Source organism: Podarcis filfolensis, assembly GCF_964270895.1.
Source record: "Podarcis filfolensis genome assembly, chromosome: 2".
NCBI classification, from domain to species: domain Eukaryota; kingdom Metazoa; phylum Chordata; class Lepidosauria; order Squamata; family Lacertidae; genus Podarcis; species Podarcis filfolensis.
The window spans coordinates 58,847,715-58,871,896 of record NC_139605.1 but is presented as its reverse complement, the minus strand read 5'-3'; the positions used below and the strand labels follow the sequence as shown (position 1 = coordinate 58,871,896).

Below are 24,182 nucleotides of genomic sequence, written 5' to 3'. Positions count from 1 at the left end.
CATGAATTATCTGTTGAAATGTTTTGACAGGATCAGCTTATTATGCATTATAGTTAATTTAGGATACTTTAACTCTAAAGACAGTCAATGCACTATGTGTGAGAGGTAATAATATTTTAAAATGAGAACTCTTTGGGGATGATTATTGTTTTCAGTGGTGTATAATTTCATGCATTCATAGCAACCCCAGGAGGTGTTGTTAACAAATGGGTTGCTTTAATGATTTCTGGCTGTTGGATCATGCATATAATCCCTTCTATCATATGCACACTAGTAATCACAGGACTCCCATGTAAGACATAATGCAAAGCTCATATTCCTACCAACAGACTGGGAAAGCGTCTGTATTTGGAAACTAAGAATGCTACCCAATGTGTTAGACAGCATGTTGTGAGCATAACTTGTGTAAGAAATGTGTTAGTCTTTAAGCTGCTAGAAGACCCTTCATTGTATTTAAGAAGTTGATTATACCTTGACTACTGCATTTGTTTATTTAGGAGCTTTGCTGTGCAAAGAGAACATGAAGTAAAAGCAACAACATAAACCCTGGTGTCCAAATTCACAGCCTGCCTTCCCTTTGCTTGTTTGCTAGAGCTAAAATAGAAGTAAATTGAAAACTCTTTAAAAATAAGACTGCCCTGAGAGAAATGATTCAGTCACTGTATGAGATGCTGAGAATCAGTTCTATTTTTTATTTACTGTATCTCACCTCACTGTGACCCTGTCCTGTAGGAGCTCTAATTACATCACTTCACCACCTAGTGAGACGTTATTGAATAGTTTACTCCATAATAGCAAGATCTAGCTTTGCCTGGGAAAGGAGACAGAACTGGAGATAGCAATGGATAAAAATAAACAGTGAACACCACACATTTAATAGTTTCTTATCTTGGCAAAGAATCCATTGGACCTAGCTAGTGAAGTGTATTATGATTTAAAAATCTTATTTTGCTTAAATGTGATTGCCTTGAAAATAGAACCAGGGCAATTGCTTTGCGCGGATGTGCTTCTGTTTTATTAATCAGCTTGCAATATAAATAGATTTGTCGGGCATGTAAACTCCTACATGCCACACATGTACCACTCTATCTCCTCCTTGGATTAAAATAAAATGGTATGAAACCAGTGTAGGGCACACACAATATCTGATATGTTACATCTGACTCTGGAGTTGTTACTGAAACAGCCATGCTTTTTACCTAGGCAGCCAAAAGGAAGAGACACAGCCAGAGATGGCTGAGTAAACACAGCTTTACTGGAATGGACAGTAGCATTTAGGAAACATAGCCCTAGGAAAAACAGGAAAAACATGGGCATTCTGAGAAAATGAAAATAAGTGAGTGGGAACTACTAGAAAAATATTTTTAAAAAGAGTGGAATAATGTTAAATGTACAAGCGGGGATAAATTTATGAACACCGGTCAAAAAGGGGAAAAGGGAAAAGGAGGGGGGATGTCAGTGATGTCAAGGAAAGATAGGGTGGGAAGTCTTCTTATGATAGGAAATGACTAGAGATGTTTTTTGGTTGTAACAGACAATTATTATCATAATAGATGTTGTAAGGTAAAGGTAAAAGGGGTTAAGCCCAGTCAAAGGTGATTATGGGGTGCGGCGCTCATCTCGCTTTTAGGCCAAGGGTCATGTGTCCAGAATGACTAAACCACTTCTGGTGGAATGAGACACTGTGGTGAGTGCCAGAGCGCACCAAAATGCTGTTTACCTTTCCATCGCAGCGGTACCTATTTATCTACTTGTGCTGGTGTGCTTTTGAACTGCTAGGTTAGCACGTCCTAATAGATGTTGTATTAGATGTTCAGAAGAGTTGATAAGGAAAACTAGAATAACACAGTGAAAGAAATGATTGTATGTAATGAAAAATGAAGGGGGGAAAAAGCACCATGGACTTTCTGGCAGTCAGTTTTAGTAAACATCTTTTTATAGAGAAAGAATTGGAAACAGTCTTCTTGCATACACTGTACTGAAATTGTGCCTGATGGTATCTGACCATTTTCTCTCTGTAATGCAATCCTTGTCTATCTGCTATTTTTTAAATCAAATCTGTTTCAATGGCCAGTAATGTGTAGCTGTATCACTTCATGAGCTGTTGTGCTGGACTTCAGGGATGCTGCAGAATAGTTGGATATCAAGCATATCATATCAACAAAGGTGGTCTGAATGTCTTATTTTTGGAGTGAGCAGGTTTCTCACTCTTTGAAGTGCTCACTCTACTTTCACATTGCAATGGGATTCCTAGGCATAAGCTAAAAGCTTCAAATCTACACGCACTGAGGAAGCTCTCTAATGAATTCAAGCTTTTGAATAGACATTTAGGATTCCACTGAAAGTCTTTTCCAAAGCATTTGAAATTAGTGCCAGACCACTGAGACCCATTTGCAAAATGGAGAGTATGCCAGGGTCAACTAACAGATCTTTATTTATTCAAGACATTTCTAAGCTGTTTAATTATTCACATTTCTTAGCAGTGTACATTAAAACCATCTACAGAAAATGAGATAATAAAACAATTAAAAATTACCAAAAAACCAAATACTACCTTAAAATGCCTGCTAGAACAAGAAAGTAGTTTTCATGCACCTGAAGTCCAGCAAGGAATGTGCCTGTCTAATCTCAGTTGAGAGAGAGTTCTACAGACTTGGGCCCACTACATTGCCTCTTATACCAGGGGTAGACAACAATTGCTGGGCTTTAATTCCCATAGTCCTTGTCTATTGGTCATGCTGGCTACAGTTGATAGAAGCTGGAGTTCAGCAACATCTGGCTACCTCTGTCTTACATTACAATCACTCTTTTTGCAATAGTGATATGTTGTTGGTATTCATCTGTCTCGAGACACAATGGAGTGTGTGTCTAGGGGTGAATTCAACCTGCTGTTTTATCAGAACCAAAGTGATATCTCCAGGGTGCACGACTAGGCGGTGTGTATGGAGGTCCTGGGCTCCTCTTGACCTCACTGATGTGGTCCAGAGGAAAACAGCTTGGCTGCAGGAGTTGCCGGAAGGAGGTTACAAGACGTCATCCAACCATCTTAGGAACTCCACTCCAGTTGTGTGTAGGGTTTACCGCTAAGCATTTTCTTCTCCCGAAGATAGCCCACAAGGCAACAGAGGTTTAGGATCAGAGTTTTCCTTCTAGATAGGGTATTTTCCCAGACTGACGAGCCCCTTCATTATATCCACATACCAACAGGAGTAGTCAAGGAACAAGGCAAATGGTTCTTCCAGATTCTTTTTTTTTAAATCAACTGCCAACATATGTCACAGGTGATCTATTAATATTGGACTTGTACTACTAGACCTGGTCAGTACTGAGCAAAGTCTTGGCAGTTGCTACTGAACCCTGTATGCCATCATTTATAGTTGGCCCATCAAATCATTAATCATACAGTCGGCCACCAAGTTATCATTAGCCTGATAAACTTGGTGGATTTACAAAAAAAAAAAAAATCAAATCAGAATTGTAGCCAATGCAAGCCCTACTCAGAGTAGACATTGAAGTTAATAAACATGACCGTCCTAGGTTCATTAATTTTGTTCATCTACTCTGAGTATAACTTAGTTGAATACAACCCTCTGTTGTACTGTTACTACATTGTGGAATGTGAATAAATTCCTTCTCTCAGGAAAATTGAGCCCATCGTGCTGATATCTTTCAAATCTCTGTAGTTTTGTCTTGTCACTCTTTCAGGAAGTATTATTTTATTTCCTTACACAAAATCTTACCCCCTGTGCTTCCAGAATCCTTGTTTTTTTAAATAAAAAAACAACAACTGACACAACACTCACTGCAAAGCAGCACACATGAATAGCAGCATCTTGTTCTTTATGTAATTCATCTGGTGATAATGGCACCTGTAATTATTTTTTGAGGGCTAACAATGGTCACAAATGGTGCTGGACTCATAATTGGGTCACAAATTCTGAGCATCACCTGGGAACACTTGCAAAAATGGTTCTAAAGTGATTTGCATTTCTTTGTACATGAGCATTCTTGTGGTTCCACTTCAGAATTTGTCTCTCAATTGATGCCAACAATATAAATATAAAAGGTCTACGAAAAACATACAAATAATTACAAAAAAGAAGCATAGCCCCACAATCTAGCTGCAGCTTTTTGAGCCAGTTGAAGTTTCTGAACACTTTTCAAAGACAGCCCCATGTATGCTTACGCAGAAATAAGTCACACTGCCTTCAGCCAGACCTATTTCATAGCAATTGTATTTTAAGATTGCAGCCTAAATGCCATGATAACCTTTGAGCTTGAGCAAGTGGAAACTGCATATACAAAATCCCCTGAATTCATAGAAAATGTATCACTTGAAATGTATGTATTCTACATCTTGTCTGTTTTCTTTAACATATATTGTTAGTGTCATTTCCCCCATCTGAAAATGACAGACAACTGGAAGCAGTATTCATTTCTGATCCAAAAAGCATCAATTTTACTTCTAAGGAGTTGTTGCTGTCAGCTACAGAAAAGGTTTAGTGAAGTGTGAAAACTGACATTACGTAAATAAGCACTCATTTTCCTGGTGATGCTGTGGGCGGGGGGGGGGGAATCTATGAGGGCTCAAACAAAATGTTTGGGCAGTTGAAATATTGAATGTTTCTTGTTAATTAAAACAGGAGCAACATGCCCAAGTAAATAAATTAAGTCTTCATTAACCAACTTAATTGAATCATTACCAATTGACTCTGCACAAATGAATAAGCCACAGGTGTAGTACCATGTCAGGAGGTCTTCAAACTATTCTTCAAAAATTGCCATCAGGTTATAGAAGCTTTATTATGCTAAGAAAGTTTTTCAAATTGAGCTAGTGTGATCTGAGTTCAAATGTTTAATAGGATGTCACACAGGGACATACAGATAGATCTGTATTATAGTACATGTATGGTTCCACATTTAAATGCACTGTAAAGTTCACTGGGTGACCTTGTACAGTCACTGCCTCTCAGTCTAACCTACCTCACATCTTTATTGTGGGTATTGAATGAGGAGCAGGAAAACCATGTATAACAACTTGAGCCCCTTGGAGAAAAAGGTAGGATATAAATGCAATAAATAAATATGAGTCAGTATAGTAGCCAGAAAGCTTGGCGAGAAACCCATATTCAGAGATTTAGTTGCAGACTAATACTGGACAAGTCACACGTTCCTATTATCAATTTCATAATTGATAAAAAAAATTATGAACAGGGGAAAATGAAGATTGCAAAAAAAAAAAAAACTGCAATCATTTGAATTGGTAGAGCAATATAAATGTAAAGGTAAAGCGACCCCTGACCATTAGGTCCAGTCGCAGTTGACTCTGGGGTTGAGGTGCTCATCTCGCTTTACTGGCCGAGGGAGCCGGCATACAGCTTCCGGGTCATGTGGTCTGCATGACTAAGCAGCTTCTGGCGAACCAGAGCAGCGCACAGAAACGCCGTTTACCTTCCCACCACAGCGGTACCTATTTATCTACTTGCACTTTGACATGCTTTCGAACTGCTAGGTGGGCAGGAGCAGGGACCAAGCAACGGGAGCTCACCCCATCGCAGGGATTCGAACCGCCAACTTTCTGAACGGCAAGCTCTAGGCTCTGTGGTTTAACCCACAGCGCCACCTGTATTTGACTAGGCGTTTACTGTGCACATCCCTAAAGCAGCAGTGTTGGTTTGCACAGTGGCATTTTGCCTATTCCAGCCTCACTGCCATATTCTCATTGGTAAAAGACAGGATTGTAGAACTGGCATAGTATCTTGTTCATCTTTAGATCATCTTAGCTTTCATCCTATATATGTGTATTCAGGCCTAAGCAACTGCCCAGAAGCTTCTTTTTGGTAATTATTGTCTTTTGTATTCATTTTCACTGTACTTTTAAGTATCATGCTATTATGTGTTATGCAGGAATTGGATAGAGGAATTAGTACAGAGCACTGTGTCTTTCCTTTTATTTTCCTATCTTAGCATACTGAAAAATCAATCTCTGGAAGCTTCCTTGCAGTGAGCTGACATAATGTTATTGTTGTTAATGATTTAATTTATTACATGGCCTTCACCAGTAAGGATATTCTAGCCTTCTCCAACCTGATGCCCTCCAGATTTTTGGATGACGTACTGTAATCCCATTGGCCATCCTGGATGGGCTGATGGGAGTTGGGAGTTCCAAACACCTGGAAGGCGCCAGATTCAACCTGCTCAGATCTGTTTTAGATAGATCCGGTTCTTCCCTAGAACTTTATAATGTCCTGCTTCTGCTCAATATCCATATGTGGCACTTTCCATTGTTCCAGAGAGAAAGGCTCATTTCCTTCGTCCTCTCTCACTATCCCTAGATTAGCAAAACAGCCACTATTTGTGTATCTTCAAACATGTATGTGATTTTTCATTTGTTATGATCTCTTTTCTGGGCTCCAGCAACATAAGGAAAGTTTTGAAATGCAGACTAGGAAAAGCCCTCTTGTTCAAAATCACTGACAGCCAGTTGGGAGTTCCACTGGTCTCCTTCTGTTGTACTGATGAGGAGTTTAACCAGCCACTGATGCTGTTTTTGCAAGCCAGCCCCCTCTCTTGTACTTCAAGAGAGTTGTACAGTACATAGTTTCAAACCCTGGATCACAATAACTTGGTTCAGAATTCAGCTGCACCTAAGCTGAGTTAGCAGCGTCATTGTTGGAAACTGCCTAGTGATTAAGACTGTCAAACAGAAGAACATGTCAAACTAAAACACAGGCTAATACCAAGATAATAATGCATCTTTGTTTATATCCGTAATTAATGCTGTTGAAGAAAGTATGCCGAAAAGCTTGTGTAAGCAAGGTTTATCTCTGTTGAATGAGATTAGCATTGTATGTCACCGTTTAAACAGTAATTGGTGCATTTCATTAGAACATAATTGAAAATGAGATTGATGCTTGTGCCATGCAATAAATAATCATGATAAATATTTTATTGTGAGCCATGATATTCAAGGTATGTTTACAAAGCACTTGGTTGTGTTTGTATTTTTATAGAATTCCATATGTATCATGAGCTGCAGTGATCAAGAAAGAGTCTCCTGAATGACTAATTTCTTTCTTTTTACATACTTGGCTCTGAGACAAGCTCACTCTGCTTTAAGTATGCCTGAGGTCAGGCTAGATATCCACCTCCTCCCTAACACTTTTGCAGAATAATTTGTCCCCCACGAAGATGGCGGGGAGGGTTTTTGTCGACCTTCAGGGCAAAGGCAAATTCTAAGAACTCCTGGGTAAGGATGAGCTCACCATTCATGATAAGATGACTGAAGATTTCTTTCAGTGTGGTGTAGTGGTTAAGAGCGGTAGTCTCGTAATCAGGTGAACCGGGTTCGCTTCCCCGCTCCTCCACATGCAGCTGCTGGGTGACCTTGGGCTAGTCACACTTCTCTGAAGTCTCTCAGCCTCACTCACTTCACTGAGTGTTTGTTGTGGGGGAGGAAGCAAAAGGAGATTGTTAGCTGCTTTGAGACTCCTCAAGGGGAGTGAAAGTCAGGATATCAAATCCAAAAAACCAACAACTTTGAAACTGCTTCAGGTAGTAGGAAGCTGACCTCAATACCCAGTGACATTCCCTTCCAATGTGACACTGAATGTCCCTATGGAAGTACTGTAGAATGGCATGGCATCATCTCAGGAACATTCAGGGGGAAAGAGTGAATATGGCTCCTTTCTTTCCCCCCCCCAAAAACACCAAGAATGTTTGTGGGAACAATGTTTCATCCTTATGTGTGTTAAGCACTGTTAAGGTATGTCGCATTGTTGGTTCTTCCTCTTACGCGTAGGAGATTGATCCTTCCATTTCTGTGACTTTTTAAAGCATATGATGTGTGCGATGTATGAATGCATACAACACTGAAAATGCAAAGCAAACTAGAGTTGCTGCTTAAAAACAGGCATGATGGGCAATTTATTCCTAACCTTTTGTTCTACAGTTCCTAAGACCACTCCACTTCTGGATTTTGTTTTTGTAGCCTTTGAAAGGATGCAGTGGAGCTGAACATCACTGAACTATTTCAGAATCAGAGTTGGCTTTTGGCAGTTCTCACCATGAGACCTTGGATTGATGATTGTTTATCATATTTGCTAGTTGCTTTTCTTACAAGACAACTCAAAATGACTTTCATTAAAACCAATTAAAAACAACAATAAAAAACCAAAAGACTAAAAATTGTGATCCCACAGTTCTATCTGCCATCATGGCTCAGGGGTGGTTGAGCCAACAGACCCACCCCTGGATGCAAGAATTGACTGAAGCATCAACTATGCAGTATCTCTGCATCTCAAACCAAAAACCTTTCCAGTCAGAATATGTATTTCTGATTACAGACATGTTATCTCACTCCATGGTAATCAAACAGTGAGGTCCAAATATCAGAATGAAAATGTATTTATGACTATAACATCTTCAAGCCAAAGGCATGTTGGTTAATTAACTTTTGATCAATAGGCAAAATTGTTGCATCTTCCTTTGAATGGGACTGGAGGAGATAATTGGTTCTTTGGAAGATGACACATAAATATCAGAATCACATAGGCATGTCAGTCTGGATAGGAAGCCCATTGATTTTAACAAAACAAAGATCACATTCCCAGCATAAGATAGTAGTTAGTTGTCTGCAAATTGATTTGGCTGTAGGACTGTTTGACGTAGTTATTTACTAATTAAGGTGCGACATAGTTGATGATGTGGCTAATTTTCTGCCCAACGTGAAATATTATAGTGCCATTAGAAATAATTAAACACAGAAGAAATAATAACCCAGAGTTGCTGCAATGCATAGTTCAAGTTCAATGCAAAGTCTGCCTGGATTTATAGATAGATAGATAGATAGATAGATAGATAGATAGATAGATAGATAGATAGACAGACAGACAGACAGACAGACAGACAGACAGACAGACAATAATATTCCTATAGGCATAAGCTGATGAGCAGTCTAGATTAAAGAATGCTCTTTATGGAATAAAGGAGATTTGAAATAGAAAGCTCCATGAATAGCAATACATATGGTAATATCCAATGTTCGTATCAAAGTGCACCCATGGAATTAATAGACATGAATAACTTGTCAATTAATTCCAATAGGTCTTCTCTAACTTATTCAGGTACAGCCCATCATCTACTATAGTTCATTAAGAACATTAGACATTTGAGAGGTTAATGGTCTCTCTTTCAAAGTATACGCCAATATTTAATTTTTAAAATGCTATCTCACTTTTAAATATGGATTTCCAAAAAACATTGAAACAATAAACAAAAACAGAACCCCTAAAAAATAGCATAGAACAGCAACTATAAAACTGGTTGAAGGCCTGGCTAAATAAAAAATAAGTCTTAGTCTGGCATCTAAAACCTATAAAGCTAAATGCCCCCATGAGTATCCCAGGAAAGAGAATTAAACAGTTAGGGTACCATCACTGAAAAGTTCCTTTCACCAATTGCCACCGGTTTGGTTTTATATAGTGATGGGGCCCAGAGAAGGGCCTTTGAAGCAGATCTTAACACATAGCATGGCATATAGAAAGCAGCAGCCCTGAATCTCAGACTGCATAGGAGTGAATACAGCACTTTGAATTCTACTCATAAGCAAACGGAAAGCCAGTGAAGCAGAGCTGTTTTAAAACTGGGAAAAGGCATTGCCATTCCTTTCCTGTTACCAAGTCTCTTCACCTCACTGTGTAAAATAGATTCTTGCCAGCAACAAGTTGTTTGGATATGCCTAGTTTGATAGGAGCCTGCCTGCCTTTTATCTGATATACTGATATCTGGTCCATCTAGTTCCGTACTTACCTGCACTGACTGGCATTGGTCCATCTGGGATTTTAGACAGGAGTCTTTCCCGCAGTATATTGAGGTACCACGGCTTCAAGTAGGGACTTTCTGCAGGCAGATCATTTGCTCTGCCAGTTGATTACAGCCATTCCTCAGTTCAGCTTGCCTTGCCAATGCCACCCTGCCATGGAATCAATAAGTGCTTATAAGTGCTTATATCTGCAGGGTTGGGCCTAACCATTGTCCATAGTGAACTGAGACTCACCTGAACACACCCAGTATTCCTCTATGTTTGCAAATTGCAAAAGAAGATCAGCAGAAGTAGGGGAGCTAGTCTCTCATCAAGGAACCCCTGGTAAAGTTTTCAAATAACCCATGATTCCCCGCCCCCGCCCCAAAAAGGAAAATGATAATAATACTGGACAATATTTTATGGTTGTTGTGCAATAATGTTTGATAGTTGACATATAATGGCATTTTATAAGATTTGATAGATCACATGCAGTGGGAATTACTAGTATTTAAGAGTCAGCAGGTTATAAGATTTCATATTAGAAGCCCATTTAAAAAAGAAGAAAAAAGAAAAAAAAGAAAAATCAAGATATATCAGTATGTCTAACATAGCTGAACTTTCAGCTAAGAATTAATTTCACACTGAAAATATGAGTTCAAATTTTGCTTCGAAATCTGTCCTTAAATTTAAAAATGGGCAAAATTTAAAAGTTTGGGATGTGTTGGATATTTGAAAATATTTATTTCCTATCTACTTAGGAAGGCAAAGGAAGCACCATAGTCTGTGCTGCTGGAGGCAGATGTAATGCAGAAAATATGATCTTTGCTGTCCTCGTTTTGGAGTGATTAATGAGGTTGTGTATGATGCAGGAAATGAAAACTAGAAATCTGGATAAGTAATGACTGCTCCAACAGAATGAATTCCTCTGAAACTACAGAACATAGTGATATGCTGACCTCCAATAAATTACACTGCAAGTTTTCAAACAAGCTAGGAAAAATAAAGTTTTGCTTTTTTGTTGATGACTACTTCTGCAGAGCTTCAGTGATAATCTGCAATGTCCTAAACATGAATTTTAAAGATTCTGGGAAGTTAAGCAGAGCTTTTTGCACTGCTGTTAAGACTAGTCATGAAACAGTAAGACAGGCAGATAAACAATGAATATGCTTTGATATTTGTTTGGTGGATCAGGATCCACAGTTGGGTTGTACACCAACCCAATTTAGATCACCCAGTAGCATCACTGCAATTTTCCCTTTCATTTTTCTAAGAAAAGGAAAAATAGAGGAGAAGGAAGACATAGAGGTTAAGAGAGTAGGGGAAAGAAAATGGTGAATTATAGAAAAATGCAGTATATATATGTAGTATAAAGGACGGAGGTTAGAGCTAAAAAAAAAATGGGGTTCTAGTCTGAAACTACTACTCTAGTCTGGGTTTGTTGTTTGCTGTTTGTTTTTCTATTTGCATTTTGGATAAAAGATAAAATGCTAGGTATAATAAAAAAGGAGAATTTCCTGGATGCCAAGATCTAGTTTGGGGCATGAACTCTTTGGTGAGAGAACTCCAGCAGAGATTTAAAATCACAAAATACGCAGCAAAGTAAAGTACGGAAATATAAACTGTTAGACCTTTAAAATACCCCCTTCTAAACTGATACAAATGGGTGTTCAGGATGCCACATGCCTTCTTGCAGAACAGTAACATGAATGAAATGTACTGTAATCTGATACAAACCTAACACTAGATCATGTTAATGGGACAGACGTGCACTCTATAAAGACAGGACTTAGTCACAGATTCGTTGTTAGAGATGTGTGAAATGCAACATCAAAATGTGGTTTAGTGGGCATGCTCTTTAGCATCTTAGCATCAGGTCGTAATGGAGCCTATTAAATTCAAGGAATACATATAGTTCTCTATTACAAACAAGTTTCCAGGAGAAATAAAGGAAGTAATATGAACCCTTCTTGATGTTTCAGACTTGAGTCACCAACACGCTTTCTGGTGATGGAGGCTCCCAAGGGAGTTGAAATCAATGCAGAAGCTGGCAACTTGGAAGCTACATGCAGGACAGAGCTCAAGCTGGAATCCAAAGATGGAGAGGTAGGTAGAACGCTAGGTAAATCTCCAAGTGAATAATCTGGGCCTTCCATGAGGGGCTTTTATTTTTAATTATTGTTGTACAGTGTGCAGTATCTTCAGGTAGTTTGAAGGTTTAAAAAATGGGATGACGGTGTTCACTTAAGCAATTCTATTTAGCACTGCAGCTAAAAAGAAGTGGTAGGCTTAGCATGTGTGTTAGAGCTCCTTGTAGGAATGATGGAACTCATTGTATGCAGACTACATTCCTTCTATACAGAATGGTGAGGTGATTCATTAGTTTTAAAGTGCTGGGATAATAGCATTGGTTGTGTGAAACAGATTTATGCAGCTGTAAAAATGTGCAGTACTACTAAATTCTCTTCTTCCTTGTCACTTTAAAGTGAGATTTACTTGACTAGCATAATTAAATCTTATATCATGCATTTTTCCAATGAGGAGCACTTAACTCACCTGTATTGATTTGTAAAGCTGAGCATCACTTTCCTATTTGAAGGAAAGGAATATGTCAGAACAAACCTTTCCGCTGTTGAAGATGCTTAAAGAGTCTGGGATTATAGCTCAACCGTTGTCCCCAAAGTATCTCAGAGTATTGTTCATTAAGGGACTTATTTGTAAATCTGCTATTTAAGAACTTTAGAGTAGCTGCAATATAATGTGAAATGAACATTATTTTAAATTTTTGTTTTCTTGTTCTGCAAAAGGTAGAATGCTTGATTCCCACTTTACAGCTCAAAGATAACTTTCAGTTACCTAAAACAACACATGTGGCTCTTGATGCTTAATTTGAAAAATGAAACTTATTAAAGATTCTTCCTTCTACTCTAGATGCCATTCATTCTATTTCCAAATATGTGGGAGGTGGCTGTAAATATTCAGGGGTGAGTGGAGATATGGGGGCAGTCTACAAATAATCACTCAGCCAAAAAGCAAAAAGAGGTACCAAAAGTAGCTCAGTTCTCCAGTTCCGGGAGGCTTAACTTCCATACTAAATTCTGATTTTTTTTAATGTTTCTAAAATTTAGCATGAATATAGTAAGTATGCTCTACAGCTGTCCTTTTAGTGTGCTGGCATTTTAGTGTGCTGGCATTTTATTAATTATCCAGTGGGACGCGGGTGGAGCTGTGGTCTAAACCACTGAGCCTCTTGGGCTTGCTGATCGGAAGGTCAGCAGTTCAAAACCCCGCGACGGGGTGAGCTCCCGTTGCTCTGTCCCAGCTCCTGCCAACCTAGCAGTTTGAAAGCATGCCAGTGCAAGTAGATAAATAGGTACCACTCCGGCGGGAAGGTAAACAGCATTTCTGTGCGCTCTGGCACTCGTCAAGGTCCTCCGTGCACCAGTAGCGGTTTAGTCATGCTGGCCACATGACCCAGAAAACTGTCTCTAGACAAACACCGGCTCCCTCGGCCTGAAAGCAAGATCAGCACCGCAACCCCATAGTTGCCTTTGACTGGACTTAAACATCCAGGGGTCCTTTACCTTTACCTAATTATCCAGCAAACACAACAAAATGCAAGAGGTGCACAAAACTTAAACTAGCTCTGGGAAATAATTTGTTGTGCCTGGTAAATGTGAATCCTATATCCTATCCACTATTCCTGCATTCATTGGAATAGAGAGTGATGCAGCACTTTACTCATTTGCCAGACAGTAGAAAGGGGAACAGTAAGTTCTGTCTGTATCTACACATGAATTGGTGAATGCAAGATTTATACGGAGCACGAATAGTGAGTGGCAGACCAGTACTATATGTAACTTTTACATAGCATCCAGATATACAAGATTATACTATAGATCTAGCTGACTTTATTCGTGTAAAAAATAAGCAGATGTGTGTATGTGTCTGTTATAGAGCGAACTTCAGTCAATTCCCACTGAACGTTTTAAATCGAAGGGCCGACAAATCCATTTCAATGCTAATTTATTTTCTCTCTTCCTCTGCAGATAACGTTGGAGGCTGCAAATATCAAACTACCTAGATTGCCTCTGGGATCCTTCTCCTCTACTGGATCCAGGCAAAAAATCTACGAGCTTTGTGTGTGTCCCAACGGGAGGTTATTCCTGTCTCAAGCAGGAAGTAGTTCCACCTGCCAGATAAAGACAAGTGTCTGCCTTTGAGAGAGACTGTTTGTGACAGGCATAGCTGGCAGCACAAAGGCCTTTTTTGGCCTCCCAGATAGCCGCTGCCAACTATTTTTACTAGAACACAGAGAGCCTATCAAAGACTTTTGTGTGCGTGTGCGTGTGTGTGCGTGTGAATATATAAATATATAGATATATATAGATATAAATAAATATATATATATATCCTTTGTGTAAAATGAAGTTTCAGTACAAGAAATTCCAGGGTGACCCTCTTTGTGTAGCATTTATTGCTCCCACATCAAAATTTGAAAATGTGCAAATTGGATCCAGATCGTTCCAGGAGTATTCAAATTGTGTCATAGCAAGCCTCTATCAGTCAAGAAAATGCTTTCAAGCCTTTCCAAATTTAGTTGTATCTTACACATGACATTTTACCTGCATGGAAATGGGGGGGGGGAATATGTCATATAACAAGACTGCACCCATGTTTGATCTGCCACATGTACAGATACTTGGCTCTGCAATTATGGCATTCCATTGTGTCTATGAAAACTAGACTGGTATGTGATCTTCACACATGATGATGTACACAAGGTTCCTATGTCTTTTCTAATTCATGTACACTTGTGTAGGTACAATGTCATGTGTGAAATAACCCTAAGATAAAGACACCCCCCCACCCGAAAAAAGGCAGCTCAGCTTGTACCATTCCTTCTCAACCTAGGCCTGAAAGTAGAAACACCAAAGGCAAGGAAACAAACAAAAAATGTTCATAAGAATTATCAATCAGTTTAATACCCAGGAGGAACTGTGAGGAGGTGAGTTGCATTGGTACCTCACTTCATAACCCATAATAGGTTCAGAAATGTTCAGTCAGTAGGATATCGCAATTGTTTAACTGCTGCCTTCCCCTCCTTAGGGGATGTCACCCCCTTCCACTTTGAGAACCACGGTTTGGGTATGTAGAAATGAGATTCTCTTGTTATTTACAGTCACTTCAAAGCAAAGAGTAAACGGCCCAGTTAAAGACAGCACGATGAGACAAGCATCTCTGATTATTATCCTGCCATGAAAATCCATCAGATATGATGACAAAATTACCTACTGCTTAGGGTGCTCCAAGACACCTGTGGTTAAATTACACACTGTTCATTTTTAATTAGAAGCAAATATTGCAAGAGTGGTGTTCTGCAGCACTCTCCATAATCCTAGGCCTGATAGCAGCCACCTCAATGACATAAAAAGGCCCCTTCTCATTTTATCTGGGTGAAGGGATTCAATGCATTTAAAGGGCCTCCGTGTGATTAAGTGCCCTTGACGTTGTGCCCATCTTCCTGGCTCTGTGTGAATGGAAAGCTGGCAATGCTTGTGGAGAGTCCTCCACACAACCAGTAGCCCTGTGTTACTGGGACTTCCAATCACATGGAACACTGTTCATAAGTACATCTGGCTTAAGAGGATTCCGCAGTGCCTATAGGTGGGAGGCAGAGCTGCGAGGACAACACAAAGATAACACAGATAGCACATCAAGGAAGCAAATAACAGCTTTTATGATAAGCTGTAAAGTCCATTCAAGATATTGTTTATGAGGGCTAAAGGCCAGATGGACAAGCATGTGGTTGTAATCATGAAAAGGAGCACTACAATCTATTCTCACACATTTGCCTGAGATGTGTCCTGGCATTTCTGCCTCTGTAGTCCATGCACAGAGAGCGCATGACCCATCTCATAGGTGCATCTTCAGGAAAAAGCAATTGCTCTCCCATTTCAGCAGGAGTAGGAAAAATTGGTCCCAGAGAAGGAAGAAAATGATTCAGCAAAGGAGAACCTTGTATTAATAATGTTCAGCTTTCAACTATTCCAAACATGCTGCTCTCAGGACCATTGCTGTCTACAGTGCAGATGACCAGGGAACTAGAATAGATTGTGCAAGTAGCATGGGATGGGATGTCCATTTGACCCACAGCAAAACATTTTTAAAAAATAGTGCAGAAAGTGCAGAGAAACTCTTAATGCAATCTGTTTCTGATTAAAAGGCAAGATGGCCACCTTACATTCAAAAATATAGGAAGAAGACAACTGACAGGTGTCTGGTTCGCCCTTTGCTGTCAACATTTCAGTTTCTGAAAACAAAAGCATTCCTTAGTTTCTGGAAATGCTTTTTTGTTATTACAGTACTGAATGGGAATATATCTGATGGAACTTGGCAAAGTAAAGGGTCCATGTCTTTGGGGCCCTTTGGCTAGAAAGGTGGCATATAAATGTGAATTTTTAAAAACAAGTTAACTAAATTAATGGTATAAAATGTTGTGGGGCGAGCCATAGAAAGACAATGTCTTTTTCTTTTCTTTTTTGACAGTTGCACTATCAGAGATGCTTATCTTGAAGAAGTTTTTTAGTGGTTTGCATTGGTTATGACACAGTCAGTTCACTGAAAAGCAGTACAGTGAGTTCCCTTCAAAGCTGAACCCAAGGCACACTTCCCTATAGGAACTAGGGAAAGGGTGGTAATGTTGGTCTGTTGTAGCAACAGCAACAAAGAGTCCTGTGGCATTTAAAGACTAACAAGTTTTTTGTGGCACAAAAAACTTGTGCTACAATACGTTTTACCACAGGACATTGTTTTCTCTAAAGGAATCCTCTATGAAATGGAAATATTAACAGCATCACAAATCAGATGTATCAAGAGAAGGGCACACAATTTATGAAAAATGGTTTCATAAATAACTCCCACATACATTTCTGTTATTTAGAAAACAAAAACATACAAATATATTAGAACCTATACAAAACCCTAAGTTTAAGTAACAACTACACTTATAGCAACCTTATTATATCTTCATTTAAGTCATTTCCTTGAATTTCTTTGTGGGCTAGAGAGCACTAAGAACTTGATAGCAAGACTGATGAAGTCAGTTTGGAAGACACACCCATTCATTTCAATGATGCTTGGATTAAGCCATTACTAAATATTGTACTTAGGTGCTTCAGGTTAGCGGTAAATAAGGCTTGAAGACACCAGTGAAGTGCACTTTTGGTGGAAGGTGAAACTATAATATATTTACACTCTTAGGTATGCACTCTTAGGTATGTTTACACAGAAGTAAGTCCCCAGGTATTCAATGAGGCTTATTTCATAGTAAGTTTGTTTAAGATTGCAGCCTTTAGTGACACTGTTAGGACTTCAAACCTAACTGAATGGCTCCTGTCATTAATATTATTATTTTTTACCTGGTACTTAAATCCAAGGGGGTCACCCAGGATAACCATTGTATTGGGACACAGGACTATACACCATCTCTGTTCAAAGAGGGAGACTTGTGCCTATGCCTTAAGTCAATGCACTCAGCAAGGAGAAGCACATCATACTTATTATTGAAACTAGTTTTATTTGGCGTGTTGGACTGAAGAGAATGATGGGGTTGCAATCTTTGAGAGATGAATGAGAGCTTTTAAAGCAACATGAAGTAGAGTCACTAGAAATTCATAGACTATGGGGCACCTGGAGAAAATCCACATCTCTGACATGTTTTAACCTGGGTATTGAACTCCAAAGCTAATCCTGGAGGTCTGACTGAATCTTCAGAGGTTTGGGGGGTATTGTGGTAAAAAATCCCCTTGTTTTTCTTATTGAACAGTGATCACATGTAAGGCCATTTCATTAAGGAATACTTGTCAGGTTGATAAATGGGCTCAGCACTGCAAAGAAAATATACATATTGCCGTGTAACAGAGTTGTTTGATCTTTTGTCCCCCCATTAATTTTACTGATAATGAAACAAGACAATGAAATTAGGTTCCTTTGAAATGAACCATTGGTGTCTTTCGGTTTTTGTGTATTTGTTTCTGAAGGGCTTATCTTTCTGAGAGCTCATTTTTTATGTTAATTTGGGTCCTGATCTTGCAACTTTAAAGTTACAAATTTAGTTGCTGCCTGCACTTAGGTAGTTGAGCTTCATCATATGCAGAGAGGAGGTAGGATGTTGGAAATGATGCTACCAATAAGAATCAAATATCTTTTAGATAGAGATGGGGAACCTGTAGCCCTACAGATGTTATTGGAGTTCCCAAAACCCCAGTCAGTGTGGCCAGGGATGATGGGTGTTGTAGCCCGGAAACATCTAGAGGCTTGCAGCTTCCCCATCCATGCTTGCTTAATTACTGGTCCCAATTTATCTTATACAGGGTGAGTCCTTTAAAATAGGCCCTGTGGATGCAGAGTACACATGTTCCATGGGGCCTCTTTTCAAAGACTCACCCTGTACTAGCATGGGAGACCTTTACAGCTTGCCACCAGTTGCACAAATAGCCACCCTGCTTACTGCAAAAGGCAGCTGTTAGCAACTATTAAAACTCTCCTTTGCCAGTTACTAGAACCCTTTCCTTTTAAAAACAAACTGGGTACAACAGGACATGGTTTGACACATAAGCACCTCCCATTTCCTCTCACTCCACCAACTCTTTAGAACCCGACAAAAGTCAAGCATGAAAGTTAAATCCTCAGATTAGGGCTTATGCAATAAATAAACCTATGCTGGCTTTGGAATTTTACTCTGTAGGCAGACATTTCTGAACAGCAATAGTTTGGTGTGACAAGAAGCCATGCCTATAAATATTGAGTGCCATACATGTGATCTAATGATGAAACAGATCCTTGTATCATGCAGGTGTTGCCCGTGTTATGGACACTTCAGCCAAATCAGTCATGTTTTCATGGGAAACATTATTTAACATCTATGACATGTACAAAAATGAACCCAGGCATTGTGTTGGAAAGATAGATCACAAGCAAAAAAAATAAATTAAAAATCACTGTGCCCTATTTATTGCCTTTACCAAAGGAATAACAAAACAAAAAAAACCTACAGCTATTTATTTCAAATCTCAGTTGTTAAAAGAATTTGTAAAACATACAGGTCTCTGGTGTAAGTATATTGTAGTTTTTTAAAAAAGATAAAAGTATTATCAGTCTGTATACACAAGTATATCAGATTTTGGTAACTCAAAATATCTTCCAATGTAAAGTTTGGAAGATTATCTGTGCCGGTGGAAGCATACTAGCAACATGATTGTGATTTTTAAAAAATGTTCTGTAGATGGACACAAATGAGACCTGTATGTTTTAAGGTACGTTTACACTATTGTTTTTGTTATCAATTGTTTGTTATTCTGTTACAATATTGGCTTCTCTTTGTGTTCTATCCTTTCCACTTCCGGTGTTAAAAGAGTAGGCAGTCTTGTGGGAAATGCTGCTTTAAAAGGACTGCTGACATATTGTCACTTGGGGAGACAACACAGGGACTGGTCACCAGAACAGCTGTCTGCATTTTCTATTTGAAAACCTTGTGCATTTAATTTCCATTTAATGAACAGAGGTTAGTGGGCCCTGCGGTATTCTTAGTTTATTTTTGTTTTCTTCAGCTTCATGTTCATTTTCACGGCATAGGTTATCCAGACACTGTCCTCACTCATATCCCAATAACATAATTTCTCAGTTTTCCTCCACATTGGGATTTCTCCCAGATGGCAGTTTATCTTTATCTCTGGTTGCCAAGGAGAAGCAAAGGTGGATGCTGAACCTGCTTGCACTGAAATCAATGTAAGATATACCATCGGCTTACATGCCTGTAGTAGATATCCCAGGGATTTTCTCCATCAGGATTTAAGATCTGGTTCTTGGCCTGATTGTCACAAGTAAATGGAAATGTTGTCATTGACCTCAAGTCGTTGCAATATTACACCTCTTGCATTATAGCTGCCTCTTTCTGAAATACTTAATAGACTTTGCTGTTATATTCAGCACATCTTAAGCTGCCATAAATGCTATGGATAAAGATAAATGCTCTTAATTACCGTGCCAACTAACCTTTTATGGCTTTCAGAGCATGGTTTGATACCTAGAAGATGTTGTGGAAGGCTAGTATCAGCTGCCTTTACAGCAGCAATGTTGAAAACAGATTGCATTACTTTCTGGCTTGGTTTGATTCAGCAACAAATGGGTTGGATCTAGACTTAGTCACATTTAGAGTATACATATTGCAATCAATGAGACTTAAGCTGGAAGTAAATAACTTAAGATCTATTGATTTGAATGGGTCATCTCTACGCATGTCTAAATCTGTATCCACCCCAGTGGGCCAAGTTATATGCATGGACATACATGGGCTCCAGGCTTCTCTAGAAATAGATGTACTGCTGTGAGAGGAACTCTGATATGGCAGATTATATGTATTTAATAATGCAGCATGGGACTGTCCAAAACTGACATTATTCCAGACACATTGCAGACATTAGCACTTTATGGATTCAGTGAAGAAATAAATTAATCTTGTTAACTATGTCAGAGGTCAAAGGTGTGACCCAGCAGGTTCTAAGACCTCAGAAAGCATCTCCTAGGTCTCGTGAGGCCTCAGAGATGCTTTCTGAGGCCTTGCAGGACCTCCGAAGTTGTGTGGAGGCCCTGTAGTGTGGGTGCTGAGCACCTACAACAACATTTTTGTTGGCTACTCAGGCACCCAGAGCCCCCTATAGTTGGTGCCCCTAGGAAGTATTTATTTGTTAGCCAGCTTAGAACTCAGTGGGCTTACACTGAAGTCCTTCTCAGTGTTTCGTATACTTGGGTCCCCAGCTGTTGTTGGACCACAACTCCCATCATCCCTAGCTAGCAGGACCAGTGGTGGGAATGATGGGAGTTGTAGTCCAACAACAGCTGGGGAACCAAGTTTGAGAAACACTGTATAAGATGAATAGATTATGGATTGTTGACCTTGTTCATGTGTCACAGGAAGCCATAAATTATGGTTTATCATGCAGTAGCAAATCATTCCTACTTCACTTTGGCCTAGAGTTATGTCTGAAATGGCATTGTGGTTTGCTTCCCTCTGAACAAACTACAATTAGGGTGTTACTGGTAAAGGTTTTGATAGAGTGTTATGCCAGGGCCTGTGACTTGTTTCTCTCCATTGTGTGAGATAGGAGCAAAACAGTCTAGTTCAGCATGTTCACAGTGAGCTGGCCTTCAACTCATAGGGTGAGACCCACTAGTGGGTTGAAGTTTAATCCTAGGTGGGTGACAACCACAGCTACCAACATGGTACAAGATTAAGAAATTGGTCCTCAAATGCATGTTTGGGTTAAAAATGGGTCTGGAGTCTAAAAAGGTTTAAGATATCTGATCTATGGTTCCCCTGACAAGCAAACCTGGCCACTGTATGTTAAAATATCAACATATATTTGGGTGTGTACTTTATTTGCATTTGGGTACCCACTGGCAATTGCAATACTCCTATTTGAACTGGATTCCCTGTACTATTGGTATAAGAAGGGGGAATGGCCATCTAAAAATATTTCACCCTTTCGTTTGAATAACCCATTTAATATTTTGCTCTTGGTTTGGTTAGGGAAGATTTTACCTTTTCTGGCTTTGGAATCTCTTGAGGCTTTCTGAATCTAAAGAGTAGCAAACTTGCCCAAAAATCTCTTCCTTCTTTTTGGTGGAAGAGGTGACTATGTAACACAGCAGGCCTGTATATCTATGTCAAGGGGAAGGGAGGTAGGCTGAAATTTCCCATGCAAAATCTGTCAAAACTACAGGGATGTAAAATCTCTCGGAAATTTAATTTGACTGGTGCAGATGGTATTCCGCTAGGAAAACCCAGCAGCACTGCCATGTGCTGGAAATGTTTCATGTTCTTGTATCAGAGCACCTTGTCATCTTTTGCTTCAAATCTTTTCTTGCTAGTACCATTGTTTTAGCAGTAGCAGCATGTTCCTTTTTCAAAGGAGAGATGAGACATCTCTTAATTTCTCTTTAAGAAGGGTGCATTGTTGATCATTTCATGATCAATTTTAGTTTTCAAAGAAAAGGTCCACTAAAGAACAATTTAAAGTAATTTCTTTGCCTTGCTGTTCATTCTGCTTTGTTTTTCTGCCAGAGTGTGTAGGCGGCAGGAGGAAAATAGAAAAATGTTACATTTGCATAGTGCCCTGCTACCAAACACTTGAAATAAACATGCACCAACTTAGAAAATGGGCTTGTTAAAAGAGGCTTTGGGGCCTTTCAGAAAGTTCCCATAGGATGAACTATTTCTGTATTTCCTCTAACAATAAGTTTGCTGCATAGTCTGTGGCAGGCGCATCTTTTGTGTTGTTACAGGAATTTATTCTACATTCATGTGTGGGTTTTCTTTTCCCCCCATTCTAAAACCTTAATCACTGATAAGAGATAAAATAGTCCAAGGGTTTCTGCTGCCTGAATGTATTACTGCTTTCTAAAGCAATGCTATTTCTATGGGCTTCGACAAGATTTTTTCATAGCAGAGCAGCATCTGTAACCCCTCCGAGCAGCTTTGGTTTTTGAAAAACCACAACAATGTATCTCACACAAAAAAATGGGTGGGATTCTATTTTTCATACAAGATTGGATAACAAGAGTCCATAGTAAAGACATTGCTACATTTCTCCTTCCTACAGTTTCATTATATCATTATCTCTCTCTCTCTCATATATGAGAGAGAAAACTCTTAGGGTTTTTTATATGCTAACAAGGAATTAGCATTTTTGTTAAAGGAGTGCCTTTTTCTTGGCCATTTTCTGAGTTTGCGGCCACCAGCTCTAGCTAATTTTAGTTGATCTTACAGATGCAAGAAATCATTGATGCTTTAGCAGTATATTAATGATGCCCCAATTATAAGCATAAGCAGCCTAAATAATATTAATAGCCAAGGCAATTGCTGTTCAGTTTTCTCAATATTGCCATCTTACACCCATCAAGCAAGCATCAGGATCAATGTAGAAGCAAGTTATTAAGCTGAACTGCTAACTGGTATTTGTTAATGAAGTATGCATTCAGATGGGCAAAAGGGTATGGGCTTTTGAGGCAAGAGACAATTTAGCAGCTATGGGGTGTTTAATATTTCTCCTACCACCCCACCCCACCCTCTTCTACTGTATCTAAACTGTAGCCATGAAATATATTTTTTGAACTGGAAGTGATACTGCAGTCATGTAAAACACAAAACACCGTTGACTCAATGTGGGGGCATGATCTAGATTTACACAGGCCAAAGGTCTAATTCAATACATTTTGCAGTATTTAACAGCAAATATGGAAATATTCACTATTTTCTCTCTATTTACACCATGTACAAAACAGATGCGATCAAAAGGATCCACAGTCAGATCTCAAACATTTTGCAGAGCTGGAAATTCTGATTTAGACCAAAGTAATGGGATTGGGGGGAGGGCTTCAGACTTTTCCCCTGCACCATTTTCCCATTCTAAATCTCTCCCTAAGCTGCTATTGGCTCCATGTTAGCATAATGTACATAACATTATAGAGGTAACTGCAAATTTCCAACTGTGTAGGCCAATAGCAGCTTTGTGGTACTACTTAGATCAAGAAAACAGCAGCACAAAGGAAAGGTTAAGCACAAACTTCTACAGTACTCCAGTTAAAAAAACGAAGTGTCCCTCCAGCTGCTTTCAAGTTGCTGTTTAAGTCAGAAAATCACATCACAGATATTTTGCATCACTTGTTTCAGTTCCCAGATTTGTATATTTCATTGCTATGTGCTTTTTTTTCTTTCAAAAACTGAGATGACTAGGTAAATGATGGCCAAACTATCTTAGTATGCCACAGCAGCAGCCAGTACCAATGTGGCAAACTGCTTTTTTACTGTTCTGATGGCATATTCATAATTGGCTCCTATTCAGTGTTCAAATGCTATCACCACAAGTCATCACAGATTTAGGTGTACTTTAACTCACTTAAATCAGTGGAGTAAAGTGCACATAACTTTGTTAAATTGTGGCTAATATAGGTCTAACGTTAGAGGACCTGAAAAAGAACTATGGCAAGCTTTGAAAGCTTGAATTTTCTAACCCATCCAATATTTCTGTATCTTCCAATAAAGTCCAGGGTCCCTAAGCTGCTCTTAGCTGATAAAGTGGCCCAAAAGGAAGCCTTATATTTAGCCATGCATCTAAAGGTCTGGTCAAGTATTCATTTCTTCACTACCTTTTAAAATGCATCTCTTTGCTACCCATTAAATTTTTCATCTCTTCACTACCCATTAAATGCTTTAACAGGAGTTCAACTGGGAATTGGTAGATAATCCCTAAGAGAGGAAAATAAATCTGGATCATATGTATCAATATACAGCATGATCCATGCCCTCACATAGGGTAAA

The 24,182-nt window shown here is 39.1% G+C and overlaps 1 protein-coding gene and 1 long non-coding RNA gene across 2 annotated transcripts in view; one reads left to right on the top strand and one right to left on the bottom strand.

Moving 5' to 3' along the window:
* LOC310758040 overlaps positions 1-24,182 on the bottom strand; it is a 76,771-nt gene that overhangs the window by 39,992 nt on the left and 12,597 nt on the right. The window contains exon 2 of the long non-coding RNA XR_014545634.1: positions 7,266-7,434. This is a non-coding gene — a long non-coding RNA (uncharacterized lncRNA). The remainder of the gene's footprint in view (positions 1-7,265; positions 7,435-24,182) is intronic.
* Positions 1-24,182, top strand: part of SGCD (sarcoglycan delta) — a 397,423-nt gene that overhangs the window by 370,423 nt on the left and 2,818 nt on the right. The window contains exons 9-10 of the mRNA XM_083603932.1: positions 11,785-11,908; positions 13,852-24,177. Coding sequence (XP_083460058.1) covers positions 11,785-11,908; positions 13,852-14,025 — 298 coding nt within the window. The 3' untranslated portion in view covers positions 14,026-24,177. The remainder of the gene's footprint in view (positions 1-11,784; positions 11,909-13,851; positions 24,178-24,182) is intronic.